General features: G+C 36.5%; 2 protein-coding genes across 4 annotated transcripts in view; one reads left to right on the top strand and one right to left on the bottom strand.

Annotated features, from left to right (window-relative positions):
- Positions 1–25,741, bottom strand: part of SYN2 (synapsin II) — a 103,301-nt gene that overhangs the window by 22,962 nt on the left and 54,598 nt on the right. Inside the window, exons 6-9 of the mRNA XM_015874777.2 lie at positions 8,771–8,833; positions 6,371–6,513; positions 4,028–4,102; positions 71–173 (exon numbers count right to left, since the gene is read on the bottom strand). Of these exons, the coding sequence (XP_015730263.1) occupies positions 71–173; positions 4,028–4,102; positions 6,371–6,513; positions 8,771–8,833 (384 nt within the window). The remainder of the gene's footprint in view (positions 1–70; positions 174–4,027; positions 4,103–6,370; positions 6,514–8,770; positions 8,834–25,741) is intronic.
- Positions 1–25,741, top strand: part of TIMP4 (TIMP metallopeptidase inhibitor 4) — a 55,752-nt gene that overhangs the window by 22,120 nt on the left and 7,891 nt on the right. The window contains exons 1-2 of one of the 3 annotated variants that reach the window (XM_015874775.1): positions 117–199; positions 16,684–16,779. In XM_015874775.1, coding sequence (XP_015730261.1) covers positions 181–199; positions 16,684–16,779 — 115 coding nt within the window. In that variant the 5' untranslated portion in view covers positions 117–180. Of the gene's footprint in view, positions 1–116; positions 200–16,375; positions 16,780–25,741 lie in introns of those variants that run through there. The other 2 variants (XM_015874776.2, XM_015874774.2) reach the window with 2 other exon arrangements.

Below are 25,741 nucleotides of genomic sequence, written 5' to 3'. Positions count from 1 at the left end.
ATCACAAATGTTCTTCATTTCCATATTTGTAATATATAAAGCGTATATTGAAAAACGCGGGATTGCTTACCTCAAAAATATAATCTTTTCCATCCTTTCCATGTACAGCTTTAACAGCACAGATGTCCAAACCACCAAATATTTCAGAACAGGTGTCAACCCAAAGCTTGTACCTGTTTTATGAAACAATGTTTTTTCTGTAAGTATCTTATTAGGCTCTTGTTACTCTATAGCCTTAATCTAATACTGTATTTTATATAAAGTTTGTTTGAAACACTGAATTTTTACCATTTTTCAGCTTTACTGAATTTATTTTTCCTAGAATAGCAGCTGGTGTAGTTATATTATGCCAAGGATTTTATAAGGCAGGGAATGGGGCTTCTGTTATTCTGTGAAATTCAACTGGCACACCTGCAACAGATGCAAGTGTGACCATCATCCTGCCTGTCTCTCTTGGTAACTTAATTATGGATGGGATTTATTCTTTGACTGGGGAAACCAGGATGAGAGACTGTCTTAAATTACTGACCAAACTGTATTCCTAAGTAGCAGCTTTTCTTTATACTGAACAAGGCAAAAGAAAAATCAAGAAACAGCAGGCCTTAAGGCAAGAGGAGAGGAAGATGGCACTATGCAAAAGTTATGCAGCATGCAGACAAACAACGTCTTCATGTAGGGTTACAGATAATTACAGGAAAATGCAATGTAGAAATGTAGAAAATTTTGAATCATGGTTATAACTCTATCAAGAAACATAGTTCTTCATACAGTACTGAACTTTACACTGCATTTCCAACCTCACAGTAAGAAATTCGGTCTGATGAATGGACAGTTAACCCATTCTACATGTAGTAATATGATTTATTTTTGTTGCCTGAAGAGCTTAATCCATCCTATCAATAGAGAAGTTATCTGACTAACAAGAGAATGAAAGGGGACTTACGAGAAAAGGAGTGATGCAATTCCTGAGATCAAGTACAGAACAGTTAGTAGCGTATACTGGGAGCCATAATACTTTGTTGAGAGGGCTCCGAGGTGATGTAAGTTGTGTGTGTTTGCTAAATGGCAAGGATTGACTGCTACGACACAAAGCAGCATTGAGAACTTCAATTACCTAATAACATAGCTGTGTCTGGGCATCACTAAGTGATTATATGATCTTGAAGGTTTATACAGGCAGATATCACCATTCCACCAACTGAAGAACATGTTTTACTCCCCCCTACACCCACCCCCAAAAAAGAGCGGATTTAAAGCATTCATTTATCATGGGCTTTTTTTCTCTTTCACTGGCTGGTATAAGTAAGGGCTATTTCCTTTTATAGACTCTCCCCTGATCCCGCCTTTAATCCATGATGATAAATATTCCGCATCATATTATTTTCCATTGCAAAAATAAAATAATTGATATTATAAACATAGCGTTTGACTTCATTATAGGATGAAAAGAAACTCCTTGCTGGGCCGTGAGTCTGATTCACATAAAAATATCTTTAGTAATGGTCCCCTTCCCAAGTAAACTGATTAGATCACACTCTGTATTTTCTGTTCTCATGGAAAAAAGAAATCTTTTAAGCAGAAGGAATCGATACAGCTGTTAAAAAAAAAAAATAAAAATGCTCACGGGAATATTTTTGCTTTTTTTTTTTTTTTTCTTTAATCCTGTGAGAAAAATGTTTCATCCAAAATGAGAAGTTTTGTTGGAGTCCTGACAATGTCAGCATCTGTAGGTGCACTGATTGGTTCGACTGCTTGCACACCTGTGTTTATAAACAACCTTTAGTTCTGCTCTGAAATATCACTGTGTATCTTAGCAAGCCACGAGGACAGTAAAACTTGTCTTTAACAGCACATAATTAAAGTTTCTATGAAAAAAAAGGAAGATATTTTCTTTAAGAAATTGAAAAATTAATCAGATTTAAATAAGAACACATTTAGTAGTCAGTCTTCTTCCAACAAACACAACTGGAGAAAGACAACTGCATTTGGAAAGAGAGGTCTCGAGTAGACTACCCTGTAGTGCTGTAAACCCAAGGCTTGCACAGCAGGTTTGTCCAGAGGCCGTGGTCCTTATCTTCCCAGAATCAATGTAGCATGCAGCATCCTCTGAACTGACAGATAACAGAGTGCTGTCTGACATGAAGTGTGAGGTGTGCACAACCACAATAGGTCAGTATTCTTCTGGCCCAGCTGGGGAGCAGTGCCTCTCTGAAATGAAGTGCTCAGTAAGAATATATAATGTTGAAATTTGCTTGTTCCCTGCTTCATCATCATCCCTTACTGCTCCACATCACTCTTTACTAAATTTTAGACTAACATTTGCGTTCAGTCAGCAATGTTGACTCAGGCACCACTTTCAAAACACTTCTTTCTAAGTCAAGAGATGTATTATAAATGCCCTGAAGTGCACATGCATCAGATTTGATTGCTTTTGGTGTGCCTTTGAAGTGCTTCAGCTCTTCAGAAAACATCAATTTTCTCTTACTTCCTTTCTCTGCTTTGTATGTAATCAGACTAAAATTGTGGCGTACCCTTGCTGTTATGAGAACACAACCCTCTTTTCTATGCTTTTGTCTTCATCAGCATAAAAGTTCTGGTTTGTTGCCAGTGTTTTTTAAAGTGAACATACCTATATGATTTAATTTTGTTACATTCAAAAGTAGAAGCAGAACCAAAGCAGCACAGCGCATTTACAGTGAGGAGCCTGTGCAAGGTTAGCATTTTGTACTCATTGCCCATGCTTGATACTATTTAGTTTTCCTTATGGCCAAATTAAAGTGCTTGTTTTTTACAGAGAAGTAGTTCACGGACTGTAATTACGCAGAGTAAAGCACACTCTTTCCCTCGTAGTGAAGGCATAACCTCACGGTCGAAAGGAAGGTGGGAGGGGAGTGAGAATGAGAAAATAATGTGGCTCCACTCCATCCCCAGAGGGGAGATCAGTGAGGACACAGTCTAGACAGGGGTTGGACAGCAGGGAGTTGTAATTCCCGTCTTATTTGCTTTCACCTTTCTTAGGGCAGGCAATGGTTCACTTCAGTTTCTCTCAGCTACAAGTAATTGTAGGCCCAGATTTAAAAAAAAAAACAACAAAAAAACAACACAAAACCAACCAACCAACCAACCAACCAACAGAGAAAGGCTGCCACTGAACTTTAAAGCACCATTTAAATTACGTTTCTCCTGTACAGAGCTTTCAACATTTGTAGTCACATTGACCGACTGGAGTAAATTTAGGGAAAATAAAGCTGCAATGTGAAAGAGAAACCTTTGCAGAAGGTGAACAAAATAAAATTCTTAGCCATAAAAAGTGCCTGTAAGCTTTTCTTTGCATGTAAAAGAGGCCTATGTTTTGTGATCGGAGAAAATGAGCAGTATTGAGCAGTAGCAGAGTGAGGCTTCCAAACGTACTGCAGACTGATTAACCAAATTGCTAAGAGGTGACCAGTACAAGGATGGGAGAGAAAAGCACAATAAAACAAAGTACAGAGCAGGAATGAAAACATGAGGGGAGAAAAGCTTTGTTATATCTCAGCAATAAGACTCACAGTGCAGTTGACCGGAAGATTCAATAATGACAAATAAGCAATTTAGTAGAAGAGAGAAATACAATTTAAATAGGTGAAGTTAAGACCAAATCACTTTATTACATTCTGTAATATAGGAGAAAAAGTTTAAATGCTGTGAGATGGGGTAAAGTAACAGAGATCAAATGAACCAGATGAAATCACTGGTAGGTTGAATCTGAAAAGGGCACACTTAGAAGGGATTTCCAGTAGCTTTCTAGGTGCAAATGTATATTCAGGAGCTCAAAAGTGCCTGTAAGCTTGTAAGCCTGGTAGTTAGCTTGGATACTTAACTGTGACAACTCATAGGGAAACACTTCTCTCATGTTTTTTCATCTAGTGCCAAAATGAACAGAGGATTTTCATATACTGCAAATTGCACACCAGTGTGATTTAAAAAAAAAAAAAGGACTTAAAATAAAACTATTTTCTTTTTTAATTACCTTTTGCATGAGACTTACCTCTCTGTCATTGCAATTTGTTCCAGCATTGCAGAACCTGTGTTTGCCTTCCAGTTTCCAGAGATAGACGTCCTCCTGAAAGGGGAAAGATATTACAAAGGGAGCCGGTAGTTCTGTATTTTCCAACCTCCTAAATTATTCTGATTTTCACATGGATACTGACGCAGTACTTACATATTTCTTGTATTTGGCAGCTTACAATACAGTATCTAAAACATGATGGATTTTAACAGGCTTCACAATGTTATGATGGATGACAATGACATTTCTGTTCCCCATTAGATCACTGAGGAAAAATTTAAAAACTACTATGACTAAGTGCAAGTGTTAACAACAAGATTTTATCAGTTATGAATTGACTGAATAACCTGTAGCATACCAATAACACAACAGTCAAGGAAATGAGGCTTCAGCTTCTCATTTCAGATCCATACCACTGCAGATTTAGGTCCCAATACTTGACAGTCAAGATGTTGGTTTTGAATGTCTCCATTCTGTTTTAGTGCTTGATTTTGGTTTTTCCTCCAGTTTTCACTCTTTGCTAGTTTGTGAGTATAATCTAAGCATTGTATTTCAAGGCTACCTTTTATTTAATCTGCAAGAAATATTTAAGTTCTGTTTCCTTTAAGTCAGATGAATTCCATAATGGTACCAAGTGCTGTTTAAGCTTGCATCACAGTGTTTTGGGGAGCTGTGGTATCTAGAGAGATCCAGTGTTGCATCTTGGCCATAATCTCTACAGACAGATGATAAGCAGCAGTGTTTTGTGAGTCATGAATCCACTTAAACCACAATTTCCCACAGAATTATAAAAATGAAACTCTTCATAACTCTTTAAACTAGAAAAACAATTGCTCAGCTTGTATTTTTGTGGTTGCTCTCTAAGTACTCTGTTCCTGTGTGAGAGAACAAAATGAGAACCAGCTGTAAAACAATATACTACTGACATAATGCATGTGTATGCATATGAAGAATTTTATAGACATTTGGTAAATCTCCTTTCAAAATGCTTTGTAAAAATGAATCAGTATTTCATTTATTGTGATTGAACCACATGAAAGTAAGTAGCGAAAAAATGATGGCTGGGCTCTTAGCATCTGGATGAACCCATAGTTTCTGAGGGAACAGTTAGCAGAAACAGGCTGTCATTCTAATTGTGTTTTCTTTATTTTCTCCTCTCTGATCCTCAGACCAACTGCTTCTTTTGTGAAGAAGAAACATTCTTGTTAAAAAATTATACATTTGGCTGACTGCTACCATAATTATTATAGAGGCTAAACAGAATTTTAATTGAAAGTCAAGGAAAAAAAAAGGTAGAACTCCTTCCTATGAAATGTAGTAGTTCTACCACAGAGAATGAACCATCAAATTACTAACACTGCATCTGATTACTGGTACCCAGAGGTGTGTCCCAACCATTAATGGCTGGGCTTTACTGCTAAGGCTGTGCCACTTGGGAACTGTAAAACAGAGATAAATCAACTCTGTGTATTACAAACAACAGAGGAAATGAAATAGATGTGTAGTGGAGTACAAGAAATTTGTATCAAACACCCGTGAGAGAGAGAAGCACAATCCCAGCCTTGAAGAAGCTGAAGTGGCTGCATGAAAAGGTATGAGATAAAGAAAGAAATCTGAATGGTGACTGGAAGTGGAAGGAGAGTATGTTTGTAAATTGACCAAGGCAAGGAAAAACAAAGATTAGGACGTAAGAGTTAAGGACATGTGTGTTTTCATCCAAGTATTTTTTTCCTGCCTCAGAATTGTAAGCATGAGGGAACAAATGCATGAGATGAATTAACTTATCTGAACAACATGGACGAAATGATTGAATGTCAAATAGATCAATTAATACCTCTTAATCTGTTTTGCTGCTCTAAAACTGAAACAACACTTTAATCCCGCATATAGTCATGATCTCTAAACATATCTCTATGAAATTAGAAGAGATTTTTACCCATATATACAAAGCCCATCATAAGATAAGAATTTTTCTCATTATTTTGTGTTAAAAGGAGAGTACTCCCTCCCATTAAAGTTTCGCCACTCAAATTGCTGTGAATGAATGCCATCTAACTACAGATGACATGCAAAAGCAATTAAAAGTTGTCAGAACGCTGCTCTTGCAGGCTCACCTGTTATGTTACTCCCCTCCTCCCAATGACAATCAACTTAAAGAAAAAAGTGCTGATAAATCCAGAAAGTCTAAAACACTGTCTCTGTGAAGAGTATGACAATGAAGGCATGGAGACACCACATTTCTACTCAGAGTCTCATCCAACAGTCTTAAACTTACTGGTGCTTATCAATTTTCAAACAAATGATGAAAAGTTTTTGGCTCACATGTATGCTTTGTAGTTACTGCCTATCTTTTGGATCCTGATGTCATATTTGGAGTCTATGAAGGGTTCAGTAGTGGCGTAGGTCTGAGTAAGTGCTACCACGCTGGCTATGTCCTGAAAATCGTAGTGGTTGTCTACCTTGATCTGTAGTCATCATGCCACAAGTAAACGGCAAATGCAAAAGAAAAAACAGCAATTAGAAATAAAATGTAGACTTCAGTTTCAAACGGCATTCATGAGAAATATGGTTCTTGATAGCATCAGTTTATAAAGGGTATTTGATATTTGACCTGATTTCTGGATTCTGTAACAGTCCTGCATTAAGATATCTAATTTTCTATGCAAAATATTACCTGCTCATCCATAGAAAGCAACTTGCAGATAGTGGACTTCTATTTTCAATTATCTTTTAATAGTTTTGATTGATAATTTTTAGATCAGGAGAATGTTTAAAGGTGCGGTAACACTGATTTTATGCAATTGCTCATGATTTTCTAAACTGCTCATGTAACTGCATGTCTGCGGTGCCCACCACGTACTATCACATTTGGGTCACGCATCTCCCAGGAGGGAGGACATGAAGGCTCATGACATTCTGACGAGGGCCCATTCACATGGAACACAGAAGTGGTCTCAAGATGATGGAATCACTTTTCCCATTTGTCCTACTTCTTTGCAAACAAACTTTAGATAGGAGACAGAAGTATTACTTTTTAACAGGGAGATTTTATCTCTACAGTTGAGTTCAAAGGAAGCTAGCTGAAGTAGGGAGAAAACATGAATGAGAAGTCTTAGGAGAAAATAGGAGAGGGAAACTGGAATGACAATAATTCTTTACCCAAAGTGCATTTCAGCAAGGTGAGGAAACGGTGCAGGGATTCCTATGATCATACTATCTAATATTAGAAGAGGTTCCAACTTCTTGGAGCCCAGCATCCCTTTTGCTTCCACTGTCAAATGGTACTTAATAGAGCACTCGTAGTCTAGAGTACCCATGGCTGTGAGACAGGAATTGTGTATTGAATGGTGTCCAGTGAAGGGAGGAGTCAGGCCAAATACTGAGGCCAAAAGGCCTAAGTATTTACTCTCAGCTCTTGGATTCAGAATGATTTGTCATCTGAGAACCAACAAAACAAATACAATTCCTGGTCTCAACTCCATTTCTGATAATTGAATACTGTGTATGAATCTAATTATAAGTGAAAACACTACTCCTAGCAATGCCTTTTGGGAGAACTGGGGTACAAGAGGAACCATTACTTGAGCTCTGATAGTAAGCATTTCACTACAAAAGGCTGGCACCTTAAGTCTTTAAGGACTTAAAATACTTTATAGCTAAATAATAATAAGCTAGATTTGTGTTTATAGACATTTGATATGCTGGATATTTTTGTCCAACAGAACTGTTTTCTATAAATGAGAAGTGAATATTCAAAGTATGATATAAACATTGTAATACTTCATGTATGCAATCCACAGAAACTACAGTTTAAGTAATTAGTGTTTAATTCTGCGCCCGGTTAATTTGGCTGCCAGATTTCTTCTTACTTACTAAGTAAAAAATAAAGCAAAACAGTTGTAGGCAAAAGATCATAGCACACTATTCAAACTGAACAATTTTTGAATGACTACAAATACATCAGCTTTCTGTTTCTTGTGGCAAATGTGTTCATAGAGCATTTGGAGATTAAACAGGATAAATGTAACTATTCTCTGATGATTTGTTTTAAAATATAAAACACAGTACACAAGTGTTTTCAATGAGAGAAACATAATCTGTGATGACTATAAATGTTCACTGACACCAACAAAAGTGTGTTTAAATTGTATCACTTGAACCATCGTTCTGAGAGAAGTGGTATCAAAACGACAGTACTCACCCATTAAATGCAATTACTTTGGAGAAAGAAAGCAGCAGTTACATAGCAGTATGAAACAATCACAGGGAATACATTAAGACAGGAAATGAAAAAAGAACCTGGATCAGGCTGTAACTAGTAGAGAACCAAGGCAAAACCATCCTAGAATCCCAGGTCCAAAAAGTTGGATTGTGCAAACAGACATTGACTCTTAAATAGTTTCACCACAGTCAACTAAATCCATTAGCAAGATTCTGCTTCAGGAAAGCATCTCAGTATGTTTTAAAAGTGTTCTGAGAAGAGCAAAACATAAACTGAATTAGAAGGTGTCAATATGAAAATATTAATTAGTTTTTTTTTGGGTTTTCTTTTCCTAAAGAGAGGTGCTTTCTTGAATAATAGACAAGCAGAGATTTGCAAGGGTGAGGATCAAAGACAGCGTTTGGACAGCAAAGAGATAAAATATCCAGGAAACAAAAGAGCATGCATATTATTTGAGATGAACACCCAGCCTCCTAACATGCAGTAAGTAGCATCTGCACCTTTCCCATGCCTGAATGAGCATGTCCAATCTTCACAACAACAGGAAATGTCGGCATTGTTAGCTGAGAGGGAGAACAGAAAGGAAACGTTAGAGCAGTCAGCTGTGAGTTATATGATTGAGCTGCATCATTTATGAAAATGATTTTAATAGTCTGATTAGTGGGCATTTCTATTCTGCTCTGAATGTCAAATTAGACTTCTTGTGAACTGTAGGAATGCAAAGGCCTGTGTAGTCAATCAGCATCCAGTTACTGCTCTCATATTTTAAAAACAGCTACTTGATGTTTCTTTTCTCAGTTTTGAAGAGGGAGGGAACAAATCATTGCCTGAACTCAGAAGGGCAGCAGCACATTCTTATGAGTGAACTATAAACCACTGACACAGGGCTGGTAATGGAAATGCAGGCAGACATCTAAGTATAGCACTACAAATGGCACTCCTGTAATTAAGAAGACCATGTATTTTCCTGTGATTCCATAGCTGTGGAATCCTCTGAGGACCATAGGAATAAACGCTAATTCAAGACAAAACCCCAAAAAACCACAAAACCAACTCTGCTTTCTCCCAGAGCAAAATGTGAAAGTGTGCTAACATCACTTAAGGAATGACAATTCATTTGGCTCTGGAGTCCAGTATCAAGATTTTGGTGGTATACCACGTCCCAGTTTAGACAAAGTGAAGAGGTTGTTGCAGCAGAAAAAGGTGCTGAGTATTGCAATTCAAATATACAGACAAAAATCAGGTAGCATAAAAGACAGTGAAATACTAAGTTTTCCCAGGGCTTTTCCTCTTCTATCACTGTGACAGTCCCATGAACCTGGGGCTGATGAAGCCGTAGTGATTTTGCTCTTCTAGCAGTGTTTTCTTTATTCCTGGCCTTGCTTTAATTGCCACAGTCCTCCCATTGTATAAGGAGACTGTGACATCATGCAGTCACTTTGCTAACAATAACTAGATTCCAAGATTGTGTGGTACTGTTCTATCAAGCAATAACTTGATCTTAGTCCTTTCCTCACCTCTTTCCAGTCCCTTCTTTTTTGTTACTATGTCTTAACAGGCAGCCTCAAGACCTTTCATATATTTGGATTAACATTATGTATGATGTAGCTGTGCTACTGACACTGAAAGTGTACCAGCTCCATGGGTTTCCTTTAAATCCCCATTACAGTTACTTGGTAGTAAGTTATCTTGTGAGAAGGTCTTGCAGGTGTGCAAGTTTTCAAAGCTTATTTTTCAAAGCTTTTCTTAAATTCACGATAGTGTAAGTTCTATGACAATTAGAAATAGAGGCAACAAATCAGAATAGAAAACTGGAAGACCAACAACAGAAATTACATTGTTGAATTTGACATGGTCTCATAAAAGAAGTCGAAAGGTTCATTAGTTACTGGTCAGAACCTCTTCTAAACTCTGAAAATCTATGAAATATCATAATGCTCTTCTGAAATTCCAAGATATTTCTGATGTGCTACATATATTGTCTATGTAAAAGATTTAAGATTGGGAAGCTTAAAGAACAATGCAAAAACTGCTCTGCGTAAAGGAAGGTCTCAAAAAAGGTGCTATATCTGCCAGCTCCAAGTAGCTAATTAACAGAGTTATAAAGCTCACAAACACTGATCTGGTTAATGTTGTGTTCATGAAGAACAGTGATATTCCCACACTCTAATGCTACCTGCATATTCACTGCTTTTAGATTAAGAAAAGAAAGTACTTCGTAAGAAACCATCAGTGATTCTCTTCCTCTTGAATTCATCATTAGGATTTCTTTCAAACCAAATTTTTGCCCTTTGCCTGCAGTTCCAGGGCAGCAGCAGGAGAAAAAAAAAATCCTGAACTTATCAACAAGAGTCGTGTCCTCCCAGTGAACCGGACAAAATAAACACAACTGGTGTTTTAAAAGGAAACAAAACTTACACTGCAACTAGAGGCAGCCACAGCGCTATTATTAGCCTGATGAGTGTACCTTCACTTTTTGGGATGAGTGCAGTGATCAAAGATTTGACATCCCTCTCTGACAACTTATTTTTGCTTTGTTATTCTCTTCTAAAAAAAACCCTAAAGCTGAAAATCTTTTTTTTTCCCCCCTCAGTGGAATTTAAGCTGGTTGATAAAGGTGACACAGTTTGACCATAATGAAACTGGAAAGAACTGTCTAATAAGAAACTGGCTTTGAAACTGTGGAACTGTATACATACACTGTATGTAATGGGAATAATAACCACCCTTCCCTACTTCAGAAATATTCTGAAGCTTAATGAGAGTGGTTTGCTGCAGTGTAAGTCTATTGATTTAATATAAATTCATAAACGTTAAGCTTTGATCACTAAAATGCTGAATAGTTTGTAAGTTCTTCGCTTTTAAACAATGCCTGGTTATGTATTGCAAATATTTTATTTCCAAGAGATATGATTGGAATACTTGTGAATTCACTTTTATTTATGTTAAGACATAATACAAAATATACCCAATGCTGTATATAACAATAAACTAGGCAAAAGCCCTCTGCTGGAAACAATGCAGAAAACAGTTTTTTGGAGGCAGGATTCACTCCATATTTAATTTCCTTATGGTTGTGTTGACTAAGAAAGCCACGATAGAAGAAAAAAAAAAAGGGGGGGGGGGGGGAATAAAGTAGAAACACACAAAAACTTCATAAACATGACTTACCTTGTTTAAATATTTGTCTTTCCAACAATCCCCAAGCAAAGTTCACTCAGCCAATCTACTTCCATGTAATTTATTTATGGAACATGCATCAGACTAAATCTAAGGTGTTCTTTTATTCATTTTTTTATTTTTTTTCTTTCTCAGAAACTGGCAGGAAGGCTCCTAAATCAATAAACAAACAGTATTTTCTGTAGTCTCTTTGGTTTAAGGCAAACAAACCTAAGACAAGTGAGGGTTTGAACATGCAGAAGTTCTCTGTCACCAGCAGGGGTAGCTCAACTTATTCCCCTCATCACTTGGAACTGCAGGAACTCCACACCTCAGCAGCTACTGTTTGTCAACAGAGATCAATTCAGAGATGTTAAATCAGAGTTTCTACTATCTTGTGCCCTTCTAGAAAAAGGAAGTGTAAAATCTGTAGAGAGAAACATCCCATATTCCCTTTACACAAGAAGCAATACAGAGCATACTGGATTCTACCTTGTTTTAATGAAACAACAAGAGCAGCTCTCACAGGTTTCTAATAGAAATTCTAGAGAAGACAAAGTCTTGGCAGAGATTTATTATATTTTGATTCTGGAATGTCAGTATTTCATTCCATTCCAATTATTCTCAGAACTATTTTGCAGACTGCTGCCCCTAAAACATTTTCATTCCGCAACTTCATAATAAAATGATCCAAATTGTTGTGAATGTAAAATTAATGTGTATTATTTCTATAGCATTCAGGAAGAGACAGCTATAAGTACCATGCCTTCTTAAGTGGGCTGTAGTACATGTGTAGATATTAGGGATTAAAATCCATGAAAACCCATCTATTTTGTGAAACACTATTCTAATTTGGATCTTTTAAATATAATTACTTTTTTGTATGGGATATGTGCTGTGATTAAACAAGGTAGTTTTTAGGAAAAATAAATGCAATGCCAAAAGAAAACTAGGGAGAAAAGTACTCTAGCAAAGCAACAGAAAGGCATCAGATAAACTATGATTGTGGAGAATCCTGCCTACAATCATTCTAAAGTAAGATTAATTTCCCACAATAGAGAGGGAATAAAGTAGATATAGGTATAAAACTATATTCTGTGCACAGTCAGGAACTAATGTGCAGAGCAGGCAGCCCAGACAAATGCATCATGTAGGTTCAAACTGCTCTACAGCAAGAACAGGCAGCAAGCTCTCTGTTGGATAGTCCTTCATAGTTTAAAAACCTGTGAAAAAGCTGCTTGGACAGTCCCTAAGCAACAGAGTTCAGAGCAACCTGACATAACTCAAATATCAAAATCAAGTCTGCCCACAGGAATGCTCCAGATCAGTCTCTTGGAAACAATAAACTGACTTCACAATGCTGCATCATATGAACAATTAAATACAGAGGGCAGATAGTTAAGAGATGGATTCCCAGGGAAGAAATGAGAACATCATAAGAGCAATGAGTTTGTTCTGGAGCTCAGGAGAAGCAGCAGTTCTGTCCATTGAAGCCCGCATTGAGAAAGTTCAATGGATGGCAGTCTGGTGTTCTTAATACAGGTTACTAGAGGACATTAGATAAAAAAAGAAATAAATTTGGCTATTAGTGACTTTTAAGCTTTTACCAGAATGCTGATGATAGAAACTAGTGATGGATAGTAAAAATTAATAAGGAACAAGGTAACCCACTGTCCAAGAACCCCAATGAGAATTGTAAGACCTAGGCAAAATTAGTGTTTCCATTGAGAAGAGACAAAGCTGATCATAACTTTGACTGTAGTCAAGTTTCCTGCTTTCTTTCTCTGTCATATACATCAACAAATACCGTGAATGATCCACAATCTTCATTATTTCATTGCATTTTACTAGAAAATAGAAATGAATTATTAAGCATTAAGTTTATCTAGCTAGACAAAAAAAGAGAAGCTGCCAAGTGTTCTTCCTATCACGTCAATTGTGAGCTGACGCAGTCAGTGACTGTGCCCCTGGAGAAATAGTTTTCTGCCTCTAATTAGCAAGCATTAGTTATAGCAGATGATAAGCAGGGAGTGGGCGCTGCTAAGTCCTGCTTCATGCTTCATTAGTGTTATGACACAATTTGCTATGATATCATGGTTTACATATCAAACCAAAGGAAAATCAACATAACAGTGCAGTCAAAGAGGCCCTGTACAGTTAGTCTGTTTTTACAGATAGGAGAAAGACTGAGTATTTTTTTGTTTATGTTGGCTATCTTTTCTTTACTATTGCTTGTGATAAAAGCTTTGCTTACAGATTTGTCAAGGAATATTTCTGTGTCTTCTGGAAGCAATCTTTGTGCTTTGCAAGGTCAAAATCTAACTGACATAGTTAGATCTAAAATTAATTAGATTGATACGATGAAAAGAATACGCAATATTAAAAAGCACAGTGCATCTTCAAGATAAGATCTAATGCTTACTGATACTGTTCAGAGGCAGCTGGTTCTCAATTGTCGTACTAGTATCAGCAGGAGCTACAGATCATCTTTGGCTCCTTGGATAAATGAGGTACCACTATGAAGGATACTCCTCAGCTATCTTGCCTTGGTTTTGGAATTAAAAATAGTTGACAAAACTTCTTGCTTGAGAATGAAGATTTATCAGAAAACAGTTCTACTGAAGTCTCCAAAATTGTTTCCCTTTTACATTTTAATATCAACACTGTATTGACATTTCCATGAATATCTGGAAGATATTCCTATCATAGAGCTGCTCATTAGTGTGGTGCACATGTCTGCCTTTGGCTGCTGGTAGCCAGTTGTTCCATGCTATGGCTCAGAAATGTTACAGCCATAAGTTTCACTGAAGGTCATACTACCACTGACAGGTCTTGCTGCTGACAGCATGTTCCAAGTATCTCTCTTACAGCATTGACTAGTTCCAGAGAGACCAACAGTGGATGTGTATGTTGAATAAGAAGCCCCTTCCTGGCCATTTGCTTCTCTAAGTGTAACCATTCTCCAGGTATTCTGCATATATACAAAAAGATTTGATATACACTTAGAAGTCTAACTGACTTGTTACAAAAACAGCTGCAGGCAATACCATATAAGATCACAAGAAATGTGTTTTTTATGGCATTTGTACAATTACCACACAAGATTTGGTTTTAGCATGTTTACATTTCTGCACAGTCAAATGTAAATACTAAATTTCCAGCTATGTCTATAGGCAGTTGTGAATTAAATTTTAACTTGTCATAATTATTTTTAAATGTATTTATTTTATAAGGATAATGATTTTAGTTTGGCTGTACAATTACTTTGATTGCACTAGATTTCATTCATCTAAAGGTCATTCCTCTAAGCATGGAGAGCATACAGTCTTAATGTGCCATTCTGTACAACCTTACGGGATACCTTCCTTGGACAACTACCAATAGGAAGAACTGCATTATCAACGCAATGAGAAGGCTTAGCCCAGCATACTTATCTGTTACTTGTATTTTACTGAAACAAAAATCAAATTGACTTATTTGGATGGTTTATGACAGCAAGCATGTGGTGTTATTGGGAAACCAGTCAATGGGTCTGAATTAATTCCTTCAACACTTTCCAGTTCTGCCACCCCAAGTGAGATCTGAATGTCAACAGCCCTACAACTACAGATGATAAATCACAGATGCCATTAAAATACCTGCTTGTTTTGTTTGTTTGTTTTAAATGGGCTTGAACATCCTGGAGAAGGTTTCAATCTCACAACTTTTTATTCATATGAAAATACTTCCTGAAAAATTAAGTGTCCTCCAGGTAAGAATGAAGATATCAACAAGTCTGAATTATTTGCTGCTGTTAGGCCTGGACTTGGATCTATCCCTATGACTTGAAGCAAAACTTCAGACTGAAAAAATAAAGTTCAAAGTATGACTGCTTGAGTTAAATCAGGATATCATGTAGAATATTCCCAGTCCAGTTTTGAATCTAAACATAAGACCCAGTTCTAATAATTCTGAGTATCCGTGTATTATTTATTTTTCACTCGAGTGTCTACCTGGGGAGGACTGAAACGAATCAAAGCAAATTGTTTGCTGCCAAAATGACCTCTTACAGTTTAACAATAAAATCAACCTTCTGCTGTGGAACCTGCACATATTTCTATAAAGATAATAAACTACTTTGTGTACACCTAACTCTCGACAAAACAGCTTTTCATAAGCCTTGATTCAAATGGTTTATATTATATTACTGAATTTTCAGTTCTCAAACTTGAATTGTGACAAAAAATACAATTCTTTAAGTTCTGTTGTCCATGTCAACCTATGTCTTATATTACTACTGTTTTACTACTTTGTAACATTTGTAACACATATCCAGACTCTGATATTAAAAGATCTGAAGCTGAAAAAATAGTTCCTAACTTTGGAATTTATGTGTGTGTTCCATGCATAACAGTAGCCAGAAAATGCAGATACAGATCTGTGTAGATCAGGATTAATATTGAAAAAGAATACGGAGAAAAAGCTGTGCCTCCAACATACATTAAACCTACATTAAATATTTGATAAAATAATAAAAAAGCCCTTTATTGCAGCTTTTATTTTTAACTCATTATTCCTTGTTACTGCTAATTGTTGTAGCCTTACAAATAGAGCATTGAAACGTCCCTTTTTCATGAAGTTCTGTCCAGCCTGCAAACAGGAATGTCATCTCAAGAAAATGCACAGAAGTGCAGGGGAAGACCAAGGACTGCAAATGAAAACAGGGTTTAATGAAGGACAGCTGTTCACTTGACCAGAATAGAGAAGGCGGCAGATTTATTTTGTAAATTCAGGCTGGAAGAAAATTTACTAGAAAAAGATAAAAAAAATCTTTGTTCTGCTACAGATGATTAAATTAACTGCAGAAAATTGTAAAAGCTGTTTTTGTAAAGGCTTTTGATTATTAATAGTTATACTGACTCATAACAGCAACACTGCAGTGCTTACTAAGGTAATCTCACTTCTGGTACAATAACTTTCACCAATGATGTGCTTTTTCCTTAAAGGAAGGCGGAGTTACCAGTTAGTGTCTGGGCCATAAATAAGAGGTTCCTATGTCAGGGAAATTAGAAGTCAGTTAACATAAGCAGACTGAGCATTAGAGGGCTTTACTAAACCACCCAAGTCTGCTGAAATTGAAGACGCAGAAGAAATCAGATAGTTTGTAGGAAGTTTAGATATAAAATCAACAGTAAGAAAGCATTTTCTCTTGGCAGACCGATTAGCTGTGCTTAAGGCAGCATGAATCCTGTACTTAGTACCTTGTTGTTTTCAGTGCTTCTGCTGCTGACCCACAGAATTCAGGAGCTGGTGGAGGCGTGCAGCTGTGCCCCTGCTCATCCGCAGCAGCTCATCTGCGATTCTGCTTTAGGTGAGTCATTAATAACGACGTGCTTTGAACTGCTGGTAGGAAATCGAGTGGAGCTAATCTAACTGCCGCATTCTTTTCTGTACAGCTGTAGAGAAATATTTTTAACCATGTGGCTTCGACTCTTAGAGCATTTTGGAACAAAATGACTGCAGACAGCCCTTTTAAACATACGGCTATGGGAAGAAAAATGTGGCAGTAGCTGATCTGTTTTTCTTGATTTTTTTTTTCTGTTTTTTCTTTTCCAGAACATTTTGTGGTTACAGATTGTTGAAATTACTGCACTATTTTAGTGGGCTTTCTTTTTTTCCTTCATAAAAACAACATCTATGTTAGCTCCTAACCTAGAGCAAGCAGCAAAGAATATGTGGACGTCTAAATGTTTACTGCTCACTGTATCTATACTAGACTATTCCATCTAAATACAGATCCACTCTAACTGTGCATATCAACAGTTGTTACAGCGCTCTGGGAAACAAAATGAAGTCCCCAATGACATGTTGAAATATTTGATCTTTGTTCTGCTGCGCTCCAGTATCTGACTTTATTTTCCAAAAATACTTGAGCAGGAAACTGATATGCCTTCACTTGTTTGAATCTGGCTATAGAGTTTCTACACAAATAGGATTTTCCAGTCTTTAGGATGGCTGTATTTCATGACGTTTAATCAGATCTGCGGCTGTCAAAATACTTTTAGAAAGAAACTAAAGATCTCAAAATTATACTGCATGGGGATAGGAAAATGTGTCATTTTGCAGTCTTTTGATTTCATTAGCTCAAGCTGAGGCTGGTTAGCTTCCATCTAGTGTGAACAGTAAATGTAGAACATGAGTTTCCAAAGTGTCACAAAATTAGCATCTCTATGGGGCAGGCAATACCTTCTGCATACTGATTAATTGCTTTTATACTCTGACAGAAAATCTTTGTAGCCATGACAAACTCCAAGCTCTATTTGTGGCCATCAGTTAAATTGTTGTTTAATCTGGTTGTGTTAAGCACTCTTTCACTGAGTTACCTACACCAGGCATTACAAACTTGGGGTTCAGGTGTAAAAGAAAATAAAGTTGCACTTCCAGAAGCTTAACTAAATATGCATACAGTTAATTATGTTAATCTGCTGCACTCCTAGGCATAACAAAATAAGTTTTTCAGCAGATTTGAGAGTTTTCAAAGTAAATAATTCCACAGTATAGAGGAAACTCAAAATACTTGTTACGAGATGTACATACTTCAGGGAATTCATTCTGGCCACTCTAATTAAGACAAGGTCCTTTATATCTATATGTACATATATAATAAATGGTAGATATATACTTTTAATTAGGTTGAAATAAGAAATTGTAAAATAATGCTACTTTATATTGGTAGCATAAGACTTGGTGCTTAAGCTCTCACTTACATGAGTTTTCTTTTAAAAGTCAATTGTACTTTATACCTAAGGAATACTTCCATCATGGATTTCTTTGTTTATCACCCATGTTTCAATATATATTTTTTTTTTTTTAAAAAAAAAAAGATTGACAGATTGTACATAATACATAATGTACATCTATCAAATCAATATTTGTAAACATATTTTGGATATGCATACATATGTATTTGCATATATGTAACACTTAAAGCCTGACCTAAGCATTTAGGGATGAATTCCTCGATTTCTTTTGGATACAGTACATCTTGTAAGCAGATCAAAATGGCTTCAAAGGATCTGCAGAAGACCTGTGGTGCAGTTTGCCCTGCATAAGAGAAACCTCCACTAACCACTTTGGCAAAGGCAGTTTCTCCAGCTCCTGTGCCAGGGCTGGGGCTGTCCTGGGGAAGTGGGCAGCACGAGGCTGAGTTTTCCCACACAGCGCTGCTCCAATGGGAATCAGGGCAATGCCTCTACAGCTGTTCTTCCTTTCTGAAGCAAAGCAGGTTTGAAGCCACACCTGCATCCTTTTTGCACCACTCAGTTCTTAAACCGGAATGGCCATGCTATTAAGTATCCTGTGCAATTGTACACATCAAATTTCTCCTGCTAGTAGTATGAAGAATTTTATACCTACACTTTCCAAGATTTAAGAAGATTAAAACATGTACTTCAAGATTTGTGCCTTAATTTCAACATATCTGTCCTTCCAAAATATCAATAAACAAAGAGATCAGCTCTTCACCTACCAAAATCATTAGTAACTGATCATCAATCCAGCTTCTTACTGAGACTATTCCATCTTTGTCATTTATTTAGTTCATTCATCTGTGTACCCATAGACACATTCAAGTATTTCCTAGCAGAATAAAAACCTGTGAGGATTTTGTGGCTTCACACTCTTAGTAAATACTCAGTGTAAAATACACCTCACCATCAGAGATGGGCTCCACACCGTTTGCATCTTGGAGCTGTCTAAAAAAAAAACCTTTGGACTTCTCCATAGTATGGAAAGATTGTAGTACTTGGCATATAATACGCACTTATATTTTATATTGCTGTACTTATTGTATTGTATTTATATATTTATATTATTGTCCTACCAAATGGAGACAGATCTTATTTGCTTGATAGCAATCACAGAATCACAGAACTAGATATTTATAAACATTAGTCAGATCCCCTCTCAATCTTCTTTTCCCCAGGCTGAACAGACTCAGGTTGCTCAGCCTTTCCTCATACAGGAGATACTTCAGGCCCTTTAGCATCAATGTGGCCCTCTGCTGGACTCCTTCCAGGAGATACCTTTCTATTTTCAACTGGGGAGCCCAGAGCTGGACACAGTATTCTAAATGCGGCCTCACCAGTGCAGAGCAGAGGGGGAGGATCACACCACTCAACCTGCTGACCACACTCTTTTTAATTCACCTTCCTGGCCACACACTGGCTGACATCCAACCTGTTGTCCACCAGACCTTCCAAGGTCCTTCCCTGCAAAGCTCACCTCCAGCAGCTCAGCCTCTAACCTGTACTGGTGCATGCAGTTATTCTTCCCCAGGTGCAAGACTTGATACTTGCTCACATTAAACTTCATCAGATTCCTCCCTGCACAACACTCCCATCTGTCCAGGTCTTACTGAATGGTAGCACAACCTTTCGGTGTAACAGCCACTCCCCACAATTCTGCATCATCAGCAAACTTGCAGAGTGTGAATGTTCTGCCTCTAGAGTGAAAATCAGTGACAACAATGCACAGGTATATTTCTAGGACAGATCAGCACTGACTGGAAAGAAGTAGCAAAAATGAAAGAAATGAAAGCTAAATTTCTGTTCAAGGTATTGTAAGTTTGATAAGAGAAATTACATACTGGACTCTATTCTAATTCTCTCTCTTCCTTGAAAAATATACATACAAATGATGGGAAAAACACAGCACCTGTGCATGCTGCTGTTAAGAAGTATTAGAGGAAAAGAATTTGAGGCCTAACCGATTTCCTTATTCTCTTTTCAAATCACAGTGTAAGACTGCATCGTCAATGTCGTGCAACTTTAAGAATTTCAAATCTGCTGTAAATGTTCTTCAGAATCCTGCCATTTAACCATGAAATTGAGGCTCAGTCTGGAAAAATACTGTCACTTTCTTCTCCTTTACTCACTGAATGTTTTCATGGCAGCATTCCTGGCAGCTTTAAAGCTGAAGCTGTATAATGAGGTGGCATCATGAAATAGTGAGCAACAGGACAGAATTTTAGAGATGTATGCACAGAGCACAAAACTCTGGTCAATTAGATCAGTGATGACTATAAAAAAATCATACTTTGGTGGAAAAAAATCCAACTGAGTTCATTGTTGTGAGAGAAAAACTCACAATTATTGCAGTTCACTGATTTAAAAGTAACTCAGTAATATCAACTTACTGGTGACTTATGTGCAAGATAGGATAATTCAGCAACTATGTTACTTTTATTTAAAACTGTACATTATAGGGATAAGAAATGAAAACCCGTGGTTTCAAAATCATTCTGCATACGCTGTGTGGAAAACAAAATGCAAGCTTATGAACAATGACTAAATAATATAAAACAGACGGTAAAATACTGCCAGATTCTTAATTCTATTAATCTAGCAATTTTAATCCCTAACTTTCTCATTAAAAAGTATTTCAACAGTACGGGGTTTCTTCCGCATGGAGGAAGAGGTATGCAGCCATGAATGGAAATCTACAATAACATGATGTATGTTGTTCTACAGACTTCAGAGTATAAAGAGAGTGTTATTCTTCAGCTGAAATTAGGCAGATGTTGATTACTAGTCAAATGATGTGGTATTTGAGGCTTGTGAAGTAGAGAGAAATATTTCTGGTAACATGAGTAGCAGCTGTAAAAACAGTGCAGAAAAATAAAAGTGACCTTGAACAACGTTAGGAAATCATGATGTTTTTCATGTAATAAATAAGTTAAGACTAGTACATATCTGTTAAGAAAATCACCTCTTCCATTTGAACGTGTATAAAAACCTCCCCCTTACAAACTGAATATATTCTTCATCTGATAATAATAAAAGGACTGCATAATCTGGTTTAACAAGGAAGCCAAACTAAATCAACTCTTCCCTTCAACACAAGGAATTTTTGCATCCCAAGCCAAAAACACACAGGGACTCACAAAATCCTGACCTACCAGAAAGTCCTAATGAGCTTCAACAGAAATACATTTCAGATGCAGACAACCAATAATAAAACGCAACAGCAGAATCAAAGTCTGCAAAGCATTTATGTTGAAAAAGTTGATAATCAGTGCAAATTAATGTATGTATCAAATAGTGATAAAACAATTATTTGTTTCTGCTTCGTAGACTTCAGAAGTGTATGCATTCTTTTTCCAAGAAGGTGAATTTTGGAATGCTCTGTTTTTATTGAACAGAAACACCACGAATAACAGTGAATGACATTAAAAAATTGCAGTTCATCATAGAGAGAAGAAAGATGTAACCAAAACATTTACACAGCAGCAGTATTAGCCTGTTAGCAATATTAAACTTGTTAGCAATATTATTATTGCTAATATTAAGTTAGATCATGTAATCTTTGTTCTCAATGTGCAAAATATAGGTTTATCCATCATCTACTCTTTGTTTTCTATTTTACATTGGATTAATACAACTTAGGTTTGGCTCAGTTCTTGAGTTTTAAATTAAACTTCCCTTTCAAAAATCTCCCTGGGGTTCCTTCAGACCAAGCAATAAAATTTTAGTAGAAGGATTTGATTTTTCTGTTCTTATAATACTGTTATCTCACCACACTTGCCTTCTCATGCAACACAAACAAGGCAATGCTCCTCTAGAGTGTTTCTATAGAGTAGAGGACAAAAAATGTTATAATTATATTATTCAACAAGATCTGTGGGTACAGATCCAAAGCCTCTGTGTCCCAACAGCCTGACAAGTTCTGTTTTTATTCTTGTGATGTTCAAAAAGACAGTCAATTATGGTGCCACTGATTTAGTTATTTTACAGACAGTTGTGAACAGTTATTAATGGAATATAAGAAAACTAAAACATAAAGCAGGCAAAGGCCGTGTTCATATCCTATCTAACATAGGCATCTTCTGAAATATAGATTCCTTGGCTTTTGTTCTAGGAACTGCGGAGAAAGGGATTATTAACAATGCATACTTACATTTAAGAAATGCATCCTACAAACAGAGGAAAAGATGTTTTGAGTTTCACTCAGTACTGGACAAGTTTTGCTGCCACAGCACTCTTTTTACAATTGAACCAGTACAACAGTTTCAATTAGGTCTCTGTTTGGAATGAAATTGCTGTTTGCCAATCAGCCTTGTTGAAATCTACATTAATAGATCAGCTGTTTGCTAAACACCTTTGCTCTCTTTCCAGCTTTTTAAAGATTATTCAAGGTAATTATTCTACTCTCTGTTGAAGTCTGCAACAACTAAAGGCTTGCATAATAGCTCAAAAATCAATGCTGCAAAACAACTGTTTCAGTCACCTCTACATTGTAAGAATGAAAGGCAAAAACTATGTGGAACATGCACTGTTTGCCTGTGACAGCACCAGATATCAGATGTGTTAGATTTTCTCAGAATGGTGTATAGTTATATCTCAAACTGGTATTACTGTCATTGATTTGGTAGCACAACTGTTATAATATAGGAGTCATCTTTCATTTCCCATGAAAACATGCGAAATGAACTCAGTGCTAGGATTAGGGCTCTTGGACTAAGAGCAGAGAGAAATGAAGGAAATTATAAATGGAAACAGGATAAAAATGGCATTTTTATGAGACACTACTTGGCAAATCCTTCAGCATGAACCAAGAAACCAGAATATTCATTGTTAAAGGACTCACTTTTAAAAGGCCTTAAACATTTCAGAATAAGGGCAACATATTAAGCCATTCCATTATGGTACATGCTTTTAAGGTTAATTTCAGTGAGGAGTCCACATTCTTAAAAACAGTCAGATGTACCTTTACCAGGTAGTCCAAATTTGTATTGGCACCAGTAAGAATTAATATCAGGTAAACTGAGGATTAATCAGGAATTTCTATTTTGATATACCCAACTAAGAGGGAAGATAACCCTCAGTTCTTAGTGGGGATTACAAAAAGGGTATAAATACAAAACATAACTACTTTACTAATGTTTCATAAGAAGCTTTCCCCCTCCACTTTGGTAAAAGGACTTACTGCCTTACTTACATTTATTTCAGAGATTGTCATTTCCCTTCTTGTCTGGCCATTGGGTAGAGCTCTTTCACTTCCCTCTCTCTTTTCTCTCCACCTCCCACACCCTTTTCTCTCCTTTTCGTTGTAAATTATTTTTTACCACAAGCTCTGAATATTTGTGTACATAACAACCCCTTCCACACCTCACTGTCATTTTCCCCTATGTTTTTCTAAATTGCATTTTTTTAGTTGCAGCTCATGTCACTTTTCTTGTCTTAACACATCTGAGAAGGGTGTAGCTACATATTTTCCTCACTCTGTGGATACTTCTGTAATTAAAGGAAGTACATCTATTCCTATTCCAATCGCCCTTACAATTATTATTTTTAATCAGAAGAAAAATACTTCAGTCGTCTGGAAATTATACTCCAGAAACAAAATTAACAAACTAAGCCCAAATTAATAAGATAACTAAATATTAGTGTATATTTCTCATATTAATGTGATCTTCACAGTCTTGATAACTTTGTCCAGGTAGTTCAGCTACTGCATTATTTTAAATTTATTTCTAGGCTTATATCTTTAAAAGTCAGTGCACATAAAATGCCTTCTAGTAGATGAGGTGGTAGTAACATTTGTGTACCTGTAAACAGCTGCTGGATCTGATTTCAGAGAGAAACCACACACTACTAGAAAATACATGGCTAATGCCTAACCTTTTAGCTTTGAATACGTCTGCATTATAGAAAATCTAACACGTGTTTCCATATTGTTTCAACAGAAATATAGCTGATAAGTAATATAAGTAAGTTGTGTCCTTTCGTGCAGTTCAAAATTACCTTTCATTGATGTAGAAATGGTTGGGAGATAATATTCTTAAGGAAAGGAGGAAGAAAAATATTCTTAATGGATAATCTAATAATAAACGTGCAATTGCCAAGCTGATTTACTAAACAGAACAGTGCCCTCCTATAAGTGCAATGTGATTGTGACCCTCGTGCAGTTGCTTAGAGGGGCAGCAACTTAACAGTGTGGACTCAACACCATAGTGGGAGCCAATAGCTGCCATTAGGATTTTTGTTTTGAGGCTCTAACTGACCACTTGCATAGCTTTGATCACATTCATTTCTTCCTATTTCAGCTACTCAACACAGTTTTCGGCTACAAAACACAAAATATTTCTTCAAATACCAAGAGTTACAAAATGTGGGAGCACTGCATAAATGCAGCCTCCCACTGCTGAAATATTAGCATGAAATGCATCCTATATTTTTAATGTGGAACAAATTTGAGGCAGACTGAATTACTGGCATTAGAAGATAAAACCTATGCGTATGCATTTCATGTGGAATTTCTCATGTGGAACCAACAACTGTCTGAGAGATAAACTGAAATTATTGCCCTAAACATGCAGAGGTTATTCTCAGCCAAGCAGAGAAGCCAACCCAGCAATGGCACAGTTGAAACCTTTTATTGAAAAGAAGTACAGACATGGAGGAATCTTAAGTTATAACCACCCTCTGAACCATGAGTGAAAAGGAGATGGTTGGGCCCAAGAATGCTAAATCAGGAAGTGCTTGTGGTTAAAAACAGAAGCAACCACATGAATCAGAGGTTTTAGGAGACAGCGAAATAACTGATTGAAAAAAAAAAAAGGAAATCAAAGAACAGAAAAAAATGAGGAGGATTAAGAGACCCCAAAAATCTGTGTGTGCATGAATCTGATTTCAGGAGAAATGTAAACCGAAATAACTGAAGATTTAGACATCCTTTAATGTAAAAACTTTCTTGTCATTTAGAAAAAAACACATCTCAGTTTGGACTAATTCCACCATCTGGAAACTCTCTCTTAAACAAATAAGTTTCCTTCTTCCTTTTTTATTTTTTTCCTCTCTACACACCCACAAGAAGATCTCATAATGACAAACTGCCTTACAGCATTCCATGGAGACTCTTTGAGCTATTGTAGGTAACCTGTCACGCTCCTGTCAGACGGTAACAAGAATTTAATACAAATATGAAAATTAATAATATTTCAATCTTAAGCAAAAGGGGAAAAGTAGTTTTAATTATCCTACATATATTTGTATTGAATATGAAAGAAAATATTCCCTTCATATAAAACATGTTGTGATACTGAGGAAATTATGGGTCTAAGTTGTTTTCTCAACTTTTACTTTCTACTGAATGGACTTTTTCATGCTGAAACCTTTCCTTACAAAGTATTGCTATAAAGGAAAACAACAAAAACAGAACACGATTCTAATCTGACCTTTCCATCAACATAGCACAAACAGGCCACAACACTTTTTGTCTGGAAGTAGATCAAAGCACTTAGAAGTACTGTTAATTTGTGGGAACATGACACA

Source organism: Coturnix japonica, chromosome 12 (assembly GCF_001577835.2).
Source record: "Coturnix japonica isolate 7356 chromosome 12, Coturnix japonica 2.1, whole genome shotgun sequence".
Taxonomy (NCBI): domain Eukaryota; kingdom Metazoa; phylum Chordata; class Aves; order Galliformes; family Phasianidae; genus Coturnix; species Coturnix japonica.
This window is presented reverse-complemented; position numbering and strand designations above follow the sequence as displayed.